The sequence below is a fragment of the Epinephelus moara genome, chromosome 16, assembly GCF_006386435.1.
Source record: "Epinephelus moara isolate mb chromosome 16, YSFRI_EMoa_1.0, whole genome shotgun sequence".
Lineage (NCBI taxonomy): Eukaryota > Metazoa > Chordata > Actinopteri > Perciformes > Serranidae > Epinephelus > Epinephelus moara.
The window spans coordinates 5213736-5234921 of record NC_065521.1 but is presented as its reverse complement, the minus strand read 5'-3'; the positions used below and the strand labels follow the sequence as shown (position 1 = coordinate 5234921).

Here is a 21186-nt window from a genome sequence, read left to right as displayed (position 1 = left end):
CCCGTTAAAGGGTTTTTTTGGGGAGTTTTTCCTTATCCGCTGCGAGGGTCATAAGGACAGAGGGATGTCGTATGCTGTAAAGCCCTGTGAGGCAAATTGTGATTTGTGATATTGGGCTTTATAAATAAAATTGATTGAAAATTGATTGACAATAACGATGCCTGATGTTCAGGTATTCACATCACTCCTTCCTCCCGGGTGAACACCAGGGTGAACGCCATTTGTTTAGAGCAAGCTTATTGATGAGATAAGCAGGATGTTGGGAGGGGGAAAAGGAGAGGTTAAAAAAAGGCACAATAATGATGTTTGTATGTTGGTGATATTCATGATTCACAATATTACGATATGGTGACGTAGAAAGGAGGTTAAATGGAAACATCATCATCATCATCAAAGTCTCGGTACACGTCCTCACCATCTTCTTTTTTTTTTTTCTCTTTCTCACACACACACACACACACACACACACACACACACACACACAGCAATTAAATATTCAGTTTATTTAAACTTTTTTTTTTTTTTGACATGAAAAGAGGCATCATACAGCTGGCGGTTGCACCGGCAGCAGCGACAGCGACAGTCGACCGAGTGTTTCTCACAACACTTGTAAAACTGGTGAGTCAAAACCTTTTATTTTCTTTTTTTCAAAAAATAAAACGCAGGATCTGTGTTGGCTTCACGCTGCAATGCTACAAACAGGAAGTTAGACCATTATTAGGTCCGACGTGACCAACAAATGTATATTTCATATTTATTACTTGTTTTTATTTAATTTAGAATACAATTTGAATAAAATAATGAATAATGAATAATAAATAATCCTCTCTCTCTCTCTCTCTCTCTCTCTCTTTTTCAGCAAAAAGACCCAGAAAATGTCCACATAGTTACAAATGTGCGACCTGTCAGAGGGAGAAAGAAGAATTACATCTTCTCATTGCTAATGTGCAAAGGGACTTGAGCGAGATCCTCTTTGTGCTAGGCCTTAGTGTTTGAATGTAAGTTTGGGTTGTTGTTGTTGTTGTTTTTTGTTTTCTGTAACCATGGATGAAAGCAACCGCTGTCCCTCAAAACTTGATGTGATGATACAAGAATTAAACCAGAATGTATTAAATGAAGGTCAGGAACCTACTCAGTCTTTATGTGAGAACAAGAAGATAAAGAAATCCCTGACCCACTCACAGACATCAATATGGCTATTGCAGATCTTAATCATTCTCAAAGCATTTTAAACACCATAAATCAATGGCAAGACTTGTTAAATCAAGCCATACCCTCGCCCTCAAACAGCGTACCTGCGCAATCCGATTCTTTAATCGGAGAACAAAGGCCCGTCAGTTCTTTTATCCCTGACCCGTTCCATCGCCAAGTGTTAGGCAAATGTAGCTATCAAGGCTAATAATGTGCAAACAACAGCTAGGATTATCAAGAAAGTCATTAAAAAGAGGAGAGCTATAAGTGCTTAAACAGAACTAGTGTGGGTTAAGACGTGAAGTAGATGTTAAGCAACTGAAGTGAGTATGAATAAACGCGCTGACCTGACTGTTGACAAACTATACATTGAGGGACAGCTATACCGTGACTCTAAAACCACCCAATGGCTTTTCTAATCTTCCATAACCCGCTACTCTAAATCCCCACTGACGGGATCCTATAACCACCCCTCACACATATGTCTCCTATACTGTAAAGTCTCATGATCGTTGATATGTTTATATGTAAATGCCTGTCGCTGGTGTTGTTCTTGTTGTTACTTTTTTTTCCCCCTCTCCTTTTTCTACTTTTTTTATTTCATGGTGCACGCACGCACGCACGCACGCACGCACGCACGCACGCACGCACGCACGCACGCACACACACACCTGGATGAATTTTGTTTTGTTTTCTGGACAGTGAATATTTAACTATTACTTACTACAATAACCCATGGTATTACCAGTAAAAATAACAAATGTAAGAGGAATCAGCTCCCCTGCAAAAAATAAAAAAAATAAATAATCATAAAAATATGAAATCATCTAAATAAATTAAAATCTGATATCTGCTTTTTACAGGAAACTCAGTTCACAGAGGCAGAATCTCAGAAACTTGCGGCCAGGTGGATTAGCCAGACATACCACTACACATATAACTCCAAAAAACAAGACACCTCCATATTATTCAACACTGACTGACCCAGAAGGTCGCTACATTATTATCACTGGAAAAATTGGAAAAGACACTCTCACTAGCAAATATTTATGGCCCCAACACAGACTCTTCTTCTTTTTCACTCTCTATTTTCAGCATTATCCAACTTTCCTGACTCATATATTATCTTAGGCGGTGATTTCAATACAGTACTGGACCCACACTTGGACCACTCCTCATCAACCTCCACTAATAGACCCAACCACCCCTCATCCTTGCTTATACAGTACATGTCAGATTATGGACTGATGGATATCTGGAGACACAATAATCCCAGTAATAAGGAATACTCATATTACTCTCCCCACCATAAATCATACTCCCGAACAGACTACTTTTTAGTGAACAACTCTATCACACACAAAATAACAGACCCAACAATCCACAGCATTATAATCTCTGATCATGTACCCATAAGCAGCCATATTTCACCAACTGGATTAAAACACTCTACAATTCACCCACTGCTTCTGTTATAACCAATGGAATCATATCAAGACCATTTCAATTACAAAGAGGAACCCGACAAGGATGCCCATTATCCCCACTCCTGTTTGCACTCTTCATTCAACCTCTGGCAGCTTCCATTAGACAATGCGACCACATCACTGGCATCCAGTCAAAATCACACCACCATAAAATTAGCTTATATGCCAACGACATTTTGTTATACATCACAAATCCCTCATCATCACTTCCATCAGTCCAGAATCTGATCAGCAACTATAGTCGGGTGTCTGGCTACTCCATCAACTGGACAAAATCCAAGATTCTGCCTATGGGCGGGTGGGATGCTGAGGCTGGGGACCACCTCTTTAGTCATACAGTAAAATCTATCAAATACCTTAGAATACACATCTCTCCGAACCTAAATGAATTATTCAAACTCAACTATACCCCCCTATTACAAGAAAAAAAAGACAACCTGGAAAGATGGAACAAACTACCACTATCCCTAATTGGCAGAATTTCAACAGTTAAAATGAATATCCCTCCAAAAATAAATTATCTTTTCGCAATGACTCCTATCACCCCACCCACGGGCTGGTTCTCCTCTCTCAATAGTACAGTTTTACTGGAAAAATAAAAAACCAAGAATCAAACTATCCACTTTGCAAAAACATAAAGAACTTGGGGCTCCAAATTTCTCTCTCTATTTTCTCTCACATCAAGTACTGTACATCCGTCACTGGACAATTCTGAATCAATTCACCACGGCTAGAAATCGAAAATAACCTAACTCAAGAATTAAGCATCCGCACTCTCCCATTTATAGATAAATCCATAAAAACTCATTATTTGTGTATTCAGCTTTTGTCTTGGTTGCTACTGTCTTAATTATTTATTTTACATTACAACTATGATTATAATAAGATTACTAATATTTATATCATTCTTAATATAACTGATAAGATTTATATTCAATAGGTGGTTGGATGCGGGGCTGGGCTGTGTTGGACTGGCTGGGGGGTCGGGGGATGGCCCTGTACGTGGCCCTCTTGTGGCGTGATGGGGCCTCCGGTTGGGGCAGGCGGGGGCGTGGCTGGTGAAAGTAACCTCTCTCTATCAATCTCCCAAGAGGTGGAACAGAATAAATAAAACAACAACCAAAGAAAGAAAGAAGAAATAAAAAAATAAAGTAAAATAAAAAAATACAATAAAATAAAGAAATATCTAAAAGTGTGACTCCTCTGGCGAGCAGACTCCCTCACAATGGGTCTGGGGGTTGCCCAGGTCGAAGAGGTGACAGGGGTGGATCGGCTATGGGCCAGCTCAGGGTTTGGGTGCTGCCCTAAGCAGAAAAAAAAAAAAAAAAAAAATTGCAAAGGAGGGTTGCTCGCTATCCAGCCGTGCCTGTCTTCTGCTGGGGCTTCCGTTTCTGCTGCTGGGGGCCGGGTGGGGGGGCCTCTTCGCTTGGCGCTCCAGTTCCCCGGTCCAGCCTCACCACCCAACACTGTAGCCTATTAATATGCAACTCTAATTATAATTAAAGCTGCAAGCAGCTGTGATCGGGCCCTCGCTCCCCCATGTAACCGCGGGGGCCTGAGGCACATGGGGGCTGTGGCACGAAGCGAGAAGGGAGAAAAAACCTGGCAGGAGCGAAAAAACGCAATGTTTCGTTCATCCACCAGGTGGCGCTATGAGCGTAACCAGATGTGGGCAGGTGCGTTCAGGGGTGGACCGTTATCACACATGGGAAGTTTCGAGCAAATCTGACAATGTCAATGTATAATAGGGCATTTCCTGTTTCCACAAGGGGGCGGCATGAGCGTAACCAGATGTGGGCAGGTGCGTTCGGGGTGGACCCTCATCACACATGTGAAGTTTCGAGCAAATCGGACAATACATGAAGGATTTATATCAAGTTGATGTTCCGTGGCGAAGGATGAAAAGTCACCAGCACCATAGCAGCCACGCCCTTTGACCTACAGACATGCAGAGCACAACTTTTGATCAGCATGGTGTCTGGATGATCTGTAAAAAATTTGAAGTCGATTGGATGAAATCCCTAGGACTAGTTCGTTAAAATACAACATGTGGAAATCACGCCAAAATGACAAGTCAAAATCAAAATGGCCGACTTCCTGTTTGGAGTAGACCATTGGTGCCAGAGACTTTTATGTACATCTGGACAACATACATATGTGTACCAATTTTCAGGTTCCAACTCCAAAAAAAATCATATGGGGAGGGTTTTTCGAAAATTTCAAGGGGGCGCTATAGAGGCATTTTGTCCCCCTCATGGGTGACGCCCCTATCAGATGTAAGAACCTGCCATTCTTGACCTGTGTGTCAATTTTCATGAGGATATGGGGACAGTGAAGCCATCAAAAAGCCAAACGTATTTGGTGGCGAGGGAGGCACCATAGCGGCCACGCCCCTTGACATAGAGGAAAGCTTTTAATAACTTTTCATCAGCATGGTCTCTGGATGATCTGTAAAAAATTTGAAGTCGATTGGATGAAATCCCTGGGACTAGTTCGTTAAAATACAACATGTGGAAATCACGCCAAAATGACAAGTCAAAATCAAAATGGCCGACTTCCTGTTTGGAGTAGACCATTGGTGCCAGAGACTTTTATGTGTGTCTGGACCACATACACATGTGTACCAATTTTCATGTTCCAACTCCAAAAAAACCCTTATGGGGAGGGGTTTTTGAAAATTTCAAGGGGGCGCTAGAGACATTTTGTCCCCCCCATGGGCGATGCCCCTATCAGATGTAAGAGCTCGCTATTCTTGACCTGTGTATCAATTTTCATGAGGAGATGAGGTCGTTGAAGCCATCAAAATGCCAAACGTATTTAGTGGCGAGGGATCGATAGTCACCACGCCGCCACATGGACACCATTAGACGTAGCTTCACAGCGTTCATAAGGTAGCTTCACCAACTTGTTCTGCATGCATTAGAAGTGGAATGAAGTTGATGCGGTCAAGTTTGTGGCATTAGTACATGTTAAAGTAAAAACTGATCACTTCCTGTTACCACCGGGGGGGCGCTATGAGTAAGGTGGGATATTAACATATCGGGGCGTTCGGGGCGGAGCCATCATCATGTCCAGCAAGTTTGAAGCTGCTGAGATCAAGTATGTGGGCAGGAGAGCCGTTCAAAATTCGATGGCAAGAAAACGAAAAGTCGCCAAAATTTGTCACCCCCTAGCGGCCACGCCCCTTGACATAGAGAAAAGCTTTTAATAACTTTTGATCAGCATGGTCTCAGGATGATCTCTCCCAACTTTGAAGTCGATAGGACGAAATCCCTAGGAGGAGTTCGTTCAAATGTAAGTTGTGGAAATCGCCGTAACGAAAAAATTCAAAACAAAATGGCCGACTTCCTGTTGAGATTTCACCATGACGTTAAGAGACTTTTTTGTGTGTCTGGGTATGATACATGTGTGTACCAAATTTCGTTTTCCTACGACAAACTAACCCCAATGGGGAGGGTATTTTGAAAATTTGTAGGGGGCGCTATTTCGGCATTTCGCGCCGACCATGTGCAACCGCCCCAAAAAAATCTAATTTCGGATGTGGCCGGACGAATGTGGAGAGTTAGAAGCATTTTCAAATTTGGGAAAGGGCCGAAATTGGGACACGAAATGTCGCAAGAATAATAATAATAATAAACAGCACGATTTCAATAGGGTCCTCGGACGACTTCGTCGTCGCTCGGGCCCTAATAATGGTCATTTTTATATTATATCATATTATATTATATTATATTAGGTCGTGTTACGTGTTACGGCTGCAGGGCTGTGTGTGTGGATGGTTTTTTCTTTTCTCTGCTGTCTCCAGGTTTGGCCCTTCCCCTCCTACTGCAAATGGCTGGTAACTACTCACACCTGTGAGCCGTTACCCATCAGGCCCTGGGGCAGCATAAAACCTTCACCGAGAGGCAGATTTGCCCTTTTGGAGTCTCCTGAGACAGCAACTTGGTGAGCTGTGTGTATTCCTTGACCACTTCTAGAGGCGGTTGTGTGCCGGTTGTCGGTAAGATTACTCTTTTGGTGAAGAGTGTGTTATTCAGCACTACTTTGTAGGTGGCTTGACTGTCTGGTAATATCCGTTGTGTTTTGTTGCCCTGTTTAGGCAGATCGGCCTCACCTTTTTGGAGAGCTCGCTTTCAGTTGTCGTGGAGACCTCTATTGTGTGTTTTTTTTTTTTTTTTGTCTATTATAAATAAATCCCTAAGTTTGTACCATCCGTTTTCCCCTCATCCTTTTCATCCCGGTTCTTTTCATTGTGTTACGCCCTCCATCCCCTGGGCTCCATCAAGGGCCGTAACATTACGTTATATTACATTATGTTACTTTATATTGTGTTATTTTATCAATCGATATATAGATATATTTTATATTACTATGCATATGCCTCACCTTACCCAAACATGCGCACACGCACACACACACACACACACACACACACACACACACACACACACACACACAACACCTATGTACTGTACCAGAGCCACCCAAATTATATTTGTATCTGCATGTTTTTGTCTGTCCATCTTGTTTGTTCCCACTGTCACTGTCATTGTCTTGTCATTGCCACGCAAATTCACCAATTTAAAAAAAAAAAAAGCAACTGAATTGAGGAAAACAAAAAGCAAGCTGGTAGGAGTTCGCTAGAGCAGCACAGAGACGCTATCGCAGAAACACTGGAAATGACACAACATGCTTACCCCAGTACGTCAGCACGTGAGGCTATCTCCAACAAAAGTGTATGGTAGATGTTTTTTTTTTTCTTTTTAATTTTATATACTTTATTAATCCCCCTGAGGGGAAATTCAATTTTTTCACTCCGTTGTCATTAACACACAGGTCCGAAATACACACACATGCACAAACAGGACCTATACATGCACAAAGTGGAGAGATGTCAGAGTGAGGGGGCTGCCCTTGGTCAGGCGCCCCAAGCAGTTTGGGGGTTCAGTGCCTTGCTCAAGGGCACCCTGGCAGCGCCCAGGAGGTGAACTGGCACCTCTCCAGCCACCAGTCCACGCTCTGCATTTGGTCCGGACGGGAACTTGAATCGACAACCCTCCGGTTCCCAACCCAAGTCCCTGTGGACTGAGCTACTGCCGCCCCGATGTGGCTCTAAAGACACTAAAGCAGCCCCTGAATTGTATTGTATTGTATTCCACAACCAAGATTTGGTAAAACTCGGAGTCTGGGTCATCCACTACTTTTGCTCTATTAATGGAACCATAACGTTGGAGAAAATCCATTACCACCTCAACCACTTATCCACATGTAGCACCCCTCTGCTATAGATTGTTGTAATGCTTGGAGTGAAATAGTAATATGGTGGACTAGTGAGATCAGGAGTAACTAGGTTAGACTGTAGGGAGGAGAAATTACACTGATGGACAATAATAAAAGGAAGACTCAGGAAGCAAGGATTGTGCTTAATAGGTACTAAGGAAAGTAAAGAACTTATTAAACAAAATAATAAACAATTTCAAACTTAGGGATTGGCCATGAAAAGGAAACCAAAAGAAATCCTTCCAAAACTTGGAAATATAAATTAAATTATCACATACAAGTAGCACCTAACAGGTTGTCTATGTAGAAATAAGTTATGTGATTTTGGTGCACCATTTAATGAATCAATAATCTAATTCAGCAATGTCAAATTCATATATCAATATCAAAAACCTCAATATCAAATTCATTCAATATCAAAATTCATACTCCACTAGATCATCCCCGAGCAGCAAAACATCCCACCCCAAATTGTCCATACACATTGAATAAATGTGGAGCCCCTTCTACAACACAGATCTTGGATCCAACACTTCAGTAGCACGAGTCGATAAAGTAAATCAGTCAGTCAATAAAATGTGCTGGGCCAAGGTGTGTGTGTGTGTGTGTGTGTGTGTATATGAGTATATGGGGGAAGCAAGGAAAAGGTGAAGGGGGGAGCTTCAGCTGCAGTGTGGCCTACAACATTGGCAGGCAAACCGATGCTTCTTGCTGAATAGGAGTCCTGGTTTCCTGACTAGGCTCGTCAGATCAATTGGGATAGCTGGCCATCATGTCCTGTCCATACTCTTGCCAACCTGGCCAATTCTCGATTTCCCCAGGGCTCACGTGTACAGGTGTTCACCTGTGATGTCCGCACAGTGGCCGTCTGCAGCTGCTCCGCTCTCTGCTTTCCCCATTCACCTGGCTAACCCGTACCTGCCCTTCCGCTTTATCCTGCCGTGACGGCTCTGCAGCTGCCCTGATTGGCTCGTCACACCACGTGAATATATTTATTATTTGCTTATGCTATATATATTTTATATTATTAATATTATTACTGCCATCATTACTTTGAAACATTTAGTTTTCATTTATATATTAGAGACCTGGGTTACACACACCTAGCCTACCTAGGAAATCAAAATTCACAATAAAATCTGACATTTTGAAACAACGGTGTGCTGCCACAGTATTACTGTTGTCACACAGTCACAGATCAAGGACCAGAACTTTTATAAAACTTGAATTAAAAGCCTCGTCCCAGTTCTTTATACTAGCCCAGTGTGGCTACACATTTTAACAAATAAAGGCTTGTCTCAATTAGAGGCCTGGTCTGGTTGCCAAGCAGTTCACTCTCATAGAAATTCTTTGGATGTACAAAACCAAGTTGCTGGCTATCCACTTGAGCAAATGTTAATTGTTAGGTCGTGCATACAAATATAAATGTTTAAACTTCTGTCAATATGAAGATGTTACACATTGTTAGCTGAGTTAGATTCTCCCTAATTCAGTTGTTCAGTTAATTTTTACGATTTAACAGCATGCCAAAAAAATATGTGGTGACTCCCTTCCTCTGAAGCTGTTATAAAGTCAGAGAATGTGTCCGTTCCTTAATTACACTATAAGTTATTCATATTCCTTTAGTCTGTAGGGGTCCTCAGATCAAAATGCTGTAAAACGAGTGTCGTAGCTCTCTCTGAAATGCCTTGTCTGTTGGAACTAGATCAAATGAATGATTCATAACTGATGTTATTTGAAGTCTCATTTTTAAAATATAATCTTCATATACATATAATATTCATATTGGTTCAAATAATAATAATTTCCCATCTTTACTGGGCAACAGTTTTGTGTAAAAGGAATTAAGGTCTGTCGCATATTAGATGCTTATCCCAAATATAGGCTTGTTGAGGTTAGTGATTTAAGCAAACAATAGTCTGGGCTACTAAGTGAGGTTTTATGGTATCCCTTTTAAAGTGTTTGGTCTGGAGTTAGACATTTTTTCACAAACGTTAAATAGACAGATATTTTTTTGGGCATGGTGTCACCTTTATTATTGACATACATACTTTTGAACACCTTACTGCACAACAAACTACAACAGCCACGGCATGCAGGTACTTTAACCTTCCTAAAGCCAAACTACTACTTCATGGAGTTTCAAGTGGATTTTGGGGGCAAAAAGGACCTCAATGAAGGAAAAAAAAAAGTTGCAAATTGATAAAGTGCATATCCTCTCTCTGAAGGAGGAGTTTGTACAGCAGCTTTCCTGCTCACTTGGCAACACGCAGTGTATGGCTTTTATTTACATCACAGCCTTATCAACCCAGACTTTAACATACTGGACAAATTCAGGCACATCCACTCTGGTGCAGCTTTGTATCTTTCAGCATTTTCCCATTGTTTCCAATTAAAAGGCAAAATTTTAAATTACATCATATACACATTTTAGAAAGCAAGAATACAATTTACATTTAAAAAGGGGGGTCTGATGGTGGATTTGGCCACTCTCTTTCAGAGAGTATCATCTGTAATCAGACTCCAATCTCTTCCATTTGAAGTGAAATCATATGATACTCACAGAGGCAGAGAGCCGACAGCTCTGCAGTAACAGGGTCCGGCACACACAGAAATTCAGTGCAAAACAGAAATGTACACAAACATAAAATACAGGTTATAGTGAAGATAGAGGAAGCCATTGACATTGCTACCACCTCACATCAAAATCATTGTTCTTTAACATTTGGTTCAGGGTAAAAAGGGTTTATCAGATATGTATGGTGGACGATACCGACTGTCATGACTGCATGAGGAGAGCTGAAAATGAGGTTGCACACCCTCAATCTGTTTTAGTGTACCTGACATACTAAATTCCCTCTCAACTCCACATGGTTGTTGTGAAAATTTTGCTGTTAAGAACATCAAATGGAAGGTGTCAAGAGCAGAGATTTACCACAAGTGGACTTTATAGTCTCATAATGCTATCGAAACCTTATAATGATATATCAGCAGAGTCTGAGCCGTTATTTTCCATAAACAAATGAATATTTTGGATAAGAATCCCTTCATTTCAGTTATTGAAGAATAGTGATCAGTATATCAGTTAAGTGGGACATTTCCAGTGTAAACATCAAGTCCAGTGTTGTCTGGTGGACAAACTCTAATGAAAACACAGTGTCTAAATGACTACACTGTCATTTGTTAATAAATGACATACTATGCTGATACACGTCACATCAGCTCTAGAGATTTGGGGATGCTATGAGCACTATTATCACAATTTAGACAGTGTCTTCAAAGTTAGAATCCCAGGAAGATGATACTGAAGTCAGAATTTTGACTGTACCATATTTAACTATTTGCATATGGTCTTAGCCTTCTGCAGCTATGCTAACTGGTGCAACTGAATATAATCATCCATAACCAGGATCAAGTTAAATAATCAGTTTTAAATATTTCTTCAGCAAATATGCAGAAACAAGCAACATTAAATATATATCCTACTAAGAAGGCTTGGGCGGTATCTGTATTTTTTCCTAACTTCCTGACATTTCATCAGTGTATGCAATATATGACAAAGTTTTTGTTAAAATAAAAACTTAAAGCTGAGATGCTTGTGGTAGAAGTTATTGTAGCATGTATGGCATTGTCTAGGCCTTCTAAAGTTTTCCAAACATCCACCTTCATCGTAACAATTAGCAATAGACGATATGTTGCTGTCCAGCTTTTAACTTCTCCTGTTACGTTATTCCCACTACTCACAGTTGTCATATTTCTCATCAGCTGTTTGTTCCACCAGTAGAGACTGACCTCTGGTGGCATGTACTTTGCACAATACATCGCCTTAGTACAGCATCTCTGTACCACTTTAATAGAAAGAGAATCGTCTGTATTATTGATTATATAAAAATTAGGGATGCACGATATTGGATTTTTTGCTGATGTTCGATAAATAACAACTTGGCCAATAACTGATATTGGTATCGATATATCCACTTTTTTCTTAACCTAATTTTAGTGATCATCAAGTGTCGTCTGTAGTGGAATTAACGTCACATTATGCATGCATACTCACCAGCAGATGGAGACAAATACAATTCTTCTCAATGTATGTAATATTCATTCATTGTGCAAAATAAGAAAAAGCATGTTGGCTGATTCTGATAGTTCATTTTAAAGCCAATATTGGCCAATACTGATGATATACTGATACTATCAGTGTGTTGGTCGATTCTGATTTACCATTGCCATTTACCATTATTTGCCATTTTAAGGCAAATATCGGCCAATATCGATGTTGACATGCTGATATTATCATGCATCCCTAATAAAAATTATACTGTTGGGAATACTAAATACCCTGGTATACCTCAATACCTTGATACCACCCAAGCATCTGTGTCTGTGCTAAAGACAATGAGATAGTTCCCAACAAATGCACTATTCCCTCCTTACCGTTTAAGTTAAAGGTTAGAAATGAGGTCTGCCAATGTCAACAAATGACATGCACCCACCACAGTCCACACATGCTGTCTTTCCATTATACACATTTTGTAGCGACTGACTGGAGACAGACCTTTACTTAGCACTTGCACTGGCTGAATTTGAGCTGCTACAGCCACAGACTGAAGGTCCATCTTTGGAGCTGCACTCCAATGGTGGGGAGAAGCGTAAGGACCACAAGGTGTGTTAGCTAATTCGGTAACACTTTACTTGAAGGTATCTACATAAGAGTGACATGACCCTGTCATGAACTTGTCATAAACATTATGTACATGTCATAAACGTTTATGACTGCTGTCATTAAGTGAAATTCGGTTTTTGTAATGACAAGTTGACATTGTTTGGGTTGTCTTGATTATGACAGTTAGTTGACATTAATCAAAGTGACATTACCAGAAGTTGTCTTTGTCATGACAACTTGACATTAAATTTGTTTGGGATGTCCTTAACATGACAACTTGACAGTAACCAGGATGACATTACCAGAAGATGTTTTTGCCATGACAACTTGATATCAACCTGGATGACATTACCAGAAGATGTCTTTGTTATGACAATTTGACATTAAATTGTTTTTGGGATGTCCTTATTATGACAACTTGACATTAACCAGGATGACATTACCAGAAGATGTATTTGTCATAACAACTTGACATTAACAAGAAATGCACCTCTTTTTGTGTTTATGACAAGTTGACATAATGATTATTATAATTAGATGTGCAAGGTTACAGACCGATTCTAACACTCGGTCAGATAGATGTCTAGCAGTATACGACACAAAACTGGCTGTCATGACACCATTATGACAGTGTAATGAATAAATTCTTCATGACAGCCAATCTCATCCTTCATGATATCTTAATGACAAATCAAAATGGTACCACTTTACTTGAGGTCAAAGAATGTATTCATTACACTGTCATAATGATGTCATGACAGCCAGTTTTGTGTCGTATGACATCTATCTGACCGAGTGTTAGAACCGGTCTGTAACCTTGGACATCTAATTATAATAATCATTATGTCAACTTGTCATAAACACAAAAAGAGGTGCATTTTTTTATTAATGTCAAGATGACAAAGACATCCTCTGGTAATGTCATCCTGGTTATTGTCAAGTTGTCATAATTAGGACATCCCAAACAAATTTAATGTCAAGTTGTCATGACAAAGACAACTTCTGGTAATGTCACTTTAATTAATGTCAAGTTGTCATAATCAAGACAACCCAAACAATGTCAACTTGTCATTACAAAACCCGAATGACACTTAATGGCAGCAGTCATAAACGTTTATGACATGTACATAATATTTATGACAAGTTCATGACAGTGTCATGTCATAGTTATGACGGTGTCATGTCACCCTTATGTAGATACCTTTAAGTGTTACCGCTAATTCTTGTGTCATCTGTGATCTGATAAAGAGTGATGTAGTCAAATTCAGTGCAGCTAGCTATCATTCCAAATTTTGTCTTGAGTGTATAATTCATACAGACTCCCGGGGCTGGTTTGCAAATTATTTTATCAGGTAACGTTATGAAGCAACTAATGCCAGATCTACGTAGCATGTTACAACTAGCTGGGCGGCCAACAAGTAATCGTAACCTGAACTAAGCGTAGCCAGTTATCTGTGAAGCGATGCTGCATGGATCTGCTGGTGGTAGCTCTGAAAGGAAAGCAGGTAAAATAATTTGCAAACAGCAAGCTAGTTAGTATCATGGAGCCAATGGTTCCAATGAAATATAGGAATATTACATATATTAATTTTATTCTACATAGGATCATTTATTTTCCATTTCCCATCAGAGTAATGATGATCAATCACGTTCAGTCGTATGTCATGTTACGGTTTTGGCCAATGCACAGGTGCTCAGTTGCACCTACAGAGTGTGAGCGGAAACAACAGGAGGCAGACTGCAGTTCATGTAATGGCCTCAGAGAGAGGTGTTGCTAATAAGGATTTTCTGAAAGTAACATATGGAACATTTGATATAAAGCGTGCTTATATTTTCTCCTAGGTTGTTTAACACACTAAAGTCTTTCAGTTACTTCACAGTCCAAACAAACTTTCTTCACAAAAATTAAAATTTAGGTTAACTTTGAGAAGGAACAATAAATGAAATACATTCAACAGATGAAGACATTGAGCTATTCTCCCTATAGGGTAAAGGGTTTCTCTGTTTGCTTCATCAGCCATTAGTGTGTGAAGTCTCCAATCTTAGACCATAAACAGCTGTGATGGGCTCAACAAAAACCTTCTAACAGTGTGCACAGGGTGTCAGTTCTACTTGTGTTCCTAAAAATAATTGTAAGGGTGAAAAGTAGTTCTCCATCTTGTCACTGTAATAAAAATATGTGAGCATTTTCCCAGTGGCAACCTCTGGCCCCAGGAAGATTATTTCTGACAGCTTCATTTTGGGGAAAAAACGATACAGTTTCCAAACTACAACAATTATAGGAATAAATTATTTTGCATTATCCTATTCACATAAGACACTTTCCTCCATTCCCTTATGTGGACTGCCGTTCACTTCAGCATGGCACTTTTCTATTGTTCAAAATGTATATGAAGAGTCAAATCTAGACAAGTTCAATGTGGCAGAGTTAACTGGAATCAGGTTTAAAAGACAGTGTGGAGTTTTTGACAGAGGCTGATATAAGTCACTCAACAGTGCTACTAAGGATGCTAGGAGAGCTCAGACTGTACTTCTGCTCTAGAGTCAGATTAATCAGCCATCTGGAGACCTCAGGTTCATGGTCATTGGCGTATCACCACAACTTAACACGAGAGTGCTCAAAAGATAAGAATGAGCATTAGGACATACACTGAGGGGGATGTTGTGTTTTTAAGTCTGTGGTTAAACCTTATAATTCATGTAGTGGCCGATATTTAATAGCTGATTCACTGTTTTAACTTTTCCTTTTTGTGTGACAAGTCACCAGCTGACCACAGGACTCCAATCCTGAGCTAAAGTCAACGCATCCACATCACAACTACCTGGTAACTCTGTTCACTAATGTCAGATACCATTCTATTTTTCCTCATCAGTTCAGAACATTGTAAAGTATTTCCTCTGATTAGCTTAGAAATACAGAAGTGTGTCAACAGGAGGGGGAACTTCAGCAGGTGTACCAAATCTTCCTGTGGTGTTGCTTGGCCTCTCAGGTGGATGCTCTGTGTCACTTACTTGCTGTGCTGGAGGTACTGCTGGGTGAACATGTTAAGTTCACTGTCCAGCCAGCCTGCCTTGTTCCTAACACAACAAAACAAACACATACATATTAGTAACATCTATACTTATGTAACAAGGTGCATGTCTGAAAAGGGCTATAAATGCAACTTAATGACAATAACTGTGATGTGTAATTGGCTGTACTAGATTAAATGAGTGATCACTGAGAGTAAAGGTGTGTTCACACTGATCATTATGTGAGCATTTTGTACAGTGAAATTGCAAAGTTTATGCAAATGAATTACGCAATGCGAATGACGTGAAGACGCAAAACTCACAGTATCTGCTATTGCCATAGTGAATTGTAGTATTAGAGCTCCATTAATGATGACTTTTTTCATTCACCGCACACGGGCTTAAGTCAGAGCAAACACACTTGACTGAACAAATTTAGATCAGCTGTTCTGGAACCGAAAACTTTTCCATCTCAGGGTTCATGAACTCAGAGTTCAGGGTTAGACTCACAGTTTGCTAAATCTGCTTTCTGGAATAGGCCCCTGTAGTCTGAGCCTGTATGCTACATTTTGAATATTTCATTAATAATAATAATAACAACTAGAACTGCAAGCAGTTATGAATGGGGTCCAAGCCTCCCCACGCAACTCGGCCTCCACACCCCATGGAGCCCACGGTAGTCAGCCCCAAAGGACGACAGGCTCGGGGCGAGCGTCAGGACACAGGCCAAAGTCTGAGCTGCAGTATTCACCATAATGGGAAGTGCATTGGAAGTACTAAAGGCTGAATGCATTTGTTGAAATAAGTCATGCCCACTTTGACAAATCATTACCAAACTTTGCGGCTGGCCTCAGGACTGTCCCCACATCATGCTAACCAATTTTCGTACAAATCCTATTAACTTTTAGGAAACGTGATATTTTTGGGTTTACAGCGTCCACCAGTGGCCAATTTGGGCCAAATTTGGCACCGAGCCTCTGAACAACCTCTGGAATAAGTGTGTTAAGTGTCATGTTGATATAATTTAGTCTGACAAAAATATGCAACAATATGTGTATTTTAGCTAGCAAATTTTTTTTGTCATTAATGATTTGCACATTTTTTGATCGGGCAAAATTCTTTTGATAACTTTAGATCAGGTCCATCTTGAGAGTTGACCTGCCAAGTTTCATGCAGTTTGGACATAATCTGTAGGAGGAGTTCGAAAAAGTAGGTTCGGATATGTGGCGACTTAGCGAAGAAAATGTGGGGTGGAAGTGGGCGGGGCCTATGTCAGCAAATCCAGCTCTATTTAGGGAATATGGGTATATAACGTTTATGAATGTGATTTCAATTGTGGAAGTAACAGGAAAAAACGCGTTTGCATCTTTTATAGCGCCACCTAGTGGAGTATCTGCACAATTTTTGGTATGGTAGGTCTGTGTCCTATTCTACATGTACTCTATAAATTTCACAGCGCTTAGTATAATAGTTCAGCTGAAATAAATGTTTGTTTTTTTATCTTGTAATAAGCCACGCCCACTTCGACCACTCATGACCACCTTCAATATATGGCCTCAGGAATGGCCCTACATCATACCCACCAAATTTCATAAAAATCGGTGTAGCCGTTTAGGAGATATAAACTTCCCATGTTTATAGCGCCCCCTAGTGGCCAATGTTCACCAACGTCGGTTCACACCCTCACAGTCACATGCTAACTAAGGATCTCAGGTTTGGGTTTGATAGCTTTTAATTTGACAAAGATATGGAACAGTTCGTGTTTTGTTAGCTACAAAAATGTGTACGTCAATAATTTGTACATGTTTTGACCGGGCAAAATTCTTTTGAAAAATTTAGATCAGGTCCATCTTGTGAGTCTAGGTGCCAAGTTTTATGCAGTTCAGACAAAATCTCTAGGAGGAGTTCGAAAAAGTAGATTTTGCAGTTTTTGCCATTTTTGGCAGGAAAAAAGTTAGGCGGAAGTGACGGGGCCATGCACACGTGATGCAGCTCCATTCAGGGAAGCCATGGATATAAGGCTTTTGAATATGCGACATACGGTGTGGGAGTTACATGCCAAAACGCATTAACCTTGATTGTAGCGCCCCCTGCAGGTGCACATATGTATATTTTTGCATCTGAGGTCCCTGCAGGGGTCTGGACCAACCCCCGAGACACCTCCACCTGGAGTAGTATCCAGCTGGGCTTTATCTAGAGCTCGCGAGATTTCAGGCACGGTATGAGATCGCTGCTTGTTCTCGCGATATTTCGGCCATGCTTTGGAACGCAGAGCTAAATGGTAAACAAACATGGCAGCACACCGGTAAGGTAAGACAACACGTTTACATGTCGTTTTCTATATGTTCTCTGACATTTATCCTAACGATATGAGGCAGTCTTTGTGGAAAAAAAGCTTGTTTAGTGGACTAACCTTGCACTTGAAGTATGCCCGTTCACTTACGTTTTAACAGGTCTGATGCTACTAATGCGCCCCGGCTGTATCTAGGCTAACGGCTAACATGCTAACTATTATTTTTATGTCACTAGTCACTTGAAACAAATTTAGGACGATAGGAGACAGGTTGAAATAAACCGAGATTTCCCTTTAACACTTGACCCAAAAATCTAATCAGCTGTTTGTATATGTACGCTTAGTGTGGTGAGGTTCTTACCGAAGCAGCTTAGCCTTGCTCTGCAAGCTGTCCAGCAGCTCAATCTTGACGTTCATGTCAGTGATCTCATCCTCAAGGTTCTGACGGGTGACGTCTACCTGCTGGCAAAGCTGAGAAAACACACCTGCCAACTCCCTGATAACAACAAACAGCAGATACAAAAACATTAGAAAGCAGTATAATCACAAAGAGTCTATGTTCTTCACGGTCTTCTCTCAAATCTCTTTTTAAACTGACATCACAACTGCTCTGAGGTGCATGGTATTGTCAAACTGTTAAGAAGCTTACTGCTGGACTTGGTGGCTGCAGTTGGATCCGGTGTAGCTGACGATAAGCTGCAGCTTCTCGCTGGCGTAGTCCACAAACTGTCTCTTAAAGGCTCTCTCCTTGGCCTTGGTGGTCCATGTGAGCCGCTCATAGATATAGAGGAGTCCGTACAGACCCACTGACAGGGCGATCAGACGCCAACCCACTGCCTTCCAGATCTGCACACACATAGATAGTTACCCTAACCTAGCAGTTAGCTTAACAGCGTGCTAAGCTGCTCTCTCTTGCTGTGTGTGTCAAATGTTAAGCTATTCCTCTGCCTTCTTGAGTGATACTTTCTTTTTAAATCAATTTATTTCTTCATTTGTCACATTCAATCATATTCAAACAATTTCAGTGTGATGTAATTCTGACAGTTCCTTCAATTTGTACACTTAATACAGTGTAATAATAATGCTTATAAATGTCGGGGGGGGCAGGGTCTTCATTTCAGTGATATTCTGTCAGGACGGTCTCAATGGTACAGGAGTAGAAGTTCCTAAGTATCTGAGGAGAGACCTGGAATTTCCTCAGGCGTCTCATTTAAAACTAAGCGGGGTCACTGATTAATACATATGTTCATGGATTAGGCAGGGCAAATTGGCTCTTAAAACTGGCCAGGCTGGGGCGGGCATAAAAAAACTCTGACTTGCGCATCACTAATGACCAGCAATGATTGGTCGTGGACCAACATGTAATCTGTCCTGTATGTCGGCAAAGTTGCAGCAAGATTTTATGACTCCATAACCACCTAATCTGACATAGTGACTGTCCGAACAGACAAAGGTGTCGTGTAATCCGAAATCGGCATCAGAGGGATTTAATGCAATATCACATGGGACTAAGAATGTACTCCCCTCCAGCTCGCGCTGTAACATGTATAGTCCATGTTCATAGACTTCATGACTTGCATGACTTCATCCATATTTTTAGTTTTTTTCTTCATGAAGTTTCTGTAAAAGGTAGTACAAAAAACTAACAGCTAGTTCTTCCTGCCCATTGTCCACCATGTTTGTTTACACATCTGACCGTGAGAGATTTAGGTTTTGAGAGTTGGGACTCTGGTTTATCATGAATTGAACCCGTTAGTGTGTGGTGTGCTGTTTTGGCTGACTAGTTGCTCTCCACATATCATAGGAATAAAACTACTAAATTCATCATTATATGTTATGTGTGGGATTAAATTTTCACCATTAATTAAGACTAGTCCATACCCATTGAGTGCACAGTTGCCCACATACAGTTTCACATGGTGTGTGTTTGGGATACAGGTCATAGGAAATTGCAGATTAAATAGTCAACTGAACCCATTAAGAAGAGCAATGTATTCAGACAGAGTTTTTGTGAATTTGATAGTACGACTGCTTTATTGAGAGTACAGTAGTACCATTGCCAATAGTGGGATAGTTAGTGGGCTAAAGTAGTAGTTGAGTAGTAGTAGTAAAGTAGTAGTTGAGGTAGCACGTTGAAAGGCAGATAGTTAAAGTCATTGCCTTATAGAAGCTCAGTTTTAGTAAGTTTTCCAACTTTTGCCAAGAGGGAACTTTAGACAATGGTCCATAGATTATGGTCACCGAGTTTCATGCAGATCGGTCAAACTTCCTAGAAAAAGATCGATTTTAAGTGTTTTTCAAAAAATTCAAAATGGCGTAAAATCTATATAACCGGAAGTTATGGGTTCTTGAGGCAAATTAGTTCCTCGTGAGGAGAGGCATCTCTGTGCAAAGTTTCATGTCTCTACAACAGACAGGGCATGAGATATGCCCATTCAAAGTTTGCAATTTCAATCAGTTGCTATAGCGCCCCCCTTTGTTGCAATTTCAATCAGTTGCTATAGCGCCCCCCTTTGGCCAACTGATGTAATAATAGGCTCGTTCGAGATGAACTGCGCCTCGCCTGGAAAGTAGACGAGAGCAGGCGGCCGTAGCAGGGGGCGGTGACAAAAAGCTGCGGTGAAGTCGGACAGTTTCCCGACAAGTTTCCAGCAGCCTTCAGTCCGTACAGGAAGTCAGACACACTTAAATCCTGTCTGGAATAATATCAATTCATTAAAAAAGTGATCAGACCCATTTATCAGTTTGTTTTCAGTCTCCAGTTGTTTTAATTATGATATATTGATTTATTAAAATGCTTTACAGGTGATCTGTAGTTTATGTTCATGGTTTATCCTCCATTTGACATGAATTCTCCTGAAAAAAGAGAGAAAAAGCCTGCACACTCTCATTATGCTCCAAAAATCTTTACTAGTTAGACAACGTTTCGAGCGTGTCAGCTCTTCATCAGGTCATCTTACAAGTAATGTGTTTTTCACCCATATATGTAGACTCCCACTGGTGACGTCATAAATGATGTGTGGTCATTCACAAAAATATTTACACACATTATACTTAGGCTATTGTAAACGTACACAATTGATCACTGATGATAACTATATCAAAAATATATTAGGCAACATCAGGTTAAAAAATAATACATATATCACATCAGGTGTTAACAATTATCAACTACAGAAAATGATGAATGGGGAAGTCCTCATTCATGCCTTTGGGGGACAGGGTATCCAATGTAAAAATCCAAAAGGATTCTCGTT

At 40.5% G+C, this 21186-nt stretch overlaps 1 protein-coding gene across 2 annotated transcripts in view; it reads right to left on the bottom strand.

Moving 5' to 3' along the window:
- Positions 1 to 9967: 9967 nt before the first annotated feature.
- The window catches only part of mfn2 (mitofusin 2), a 69299-nt gene continuing 58080 nt past the window's right edge, over positions 9968 to 21186 (bottom strand). For both annotated transcript variants that reach the window (XM_050064620.1, XM_050064619.1), the window contains 3 exons: positions 18579 to 18775; positions 18291 to 18425; positions 9968 to 15702 (listed from right to left, as the gene is read on the bottom strand). In XM_050064620.1, the coding sequence (XP_049920577.1) occupies positions 15633 to 15702; positions 18291 to 18425; positions 18579 to 18775 (402 nt within the window). In that variant the 3' untranslated portion in view covers positions 9968 to 15632. The remainder of the gene's footprint in view (positions 15703 to 18290; positions 18426 to 18578; positions 18776 to 21186) is intronic.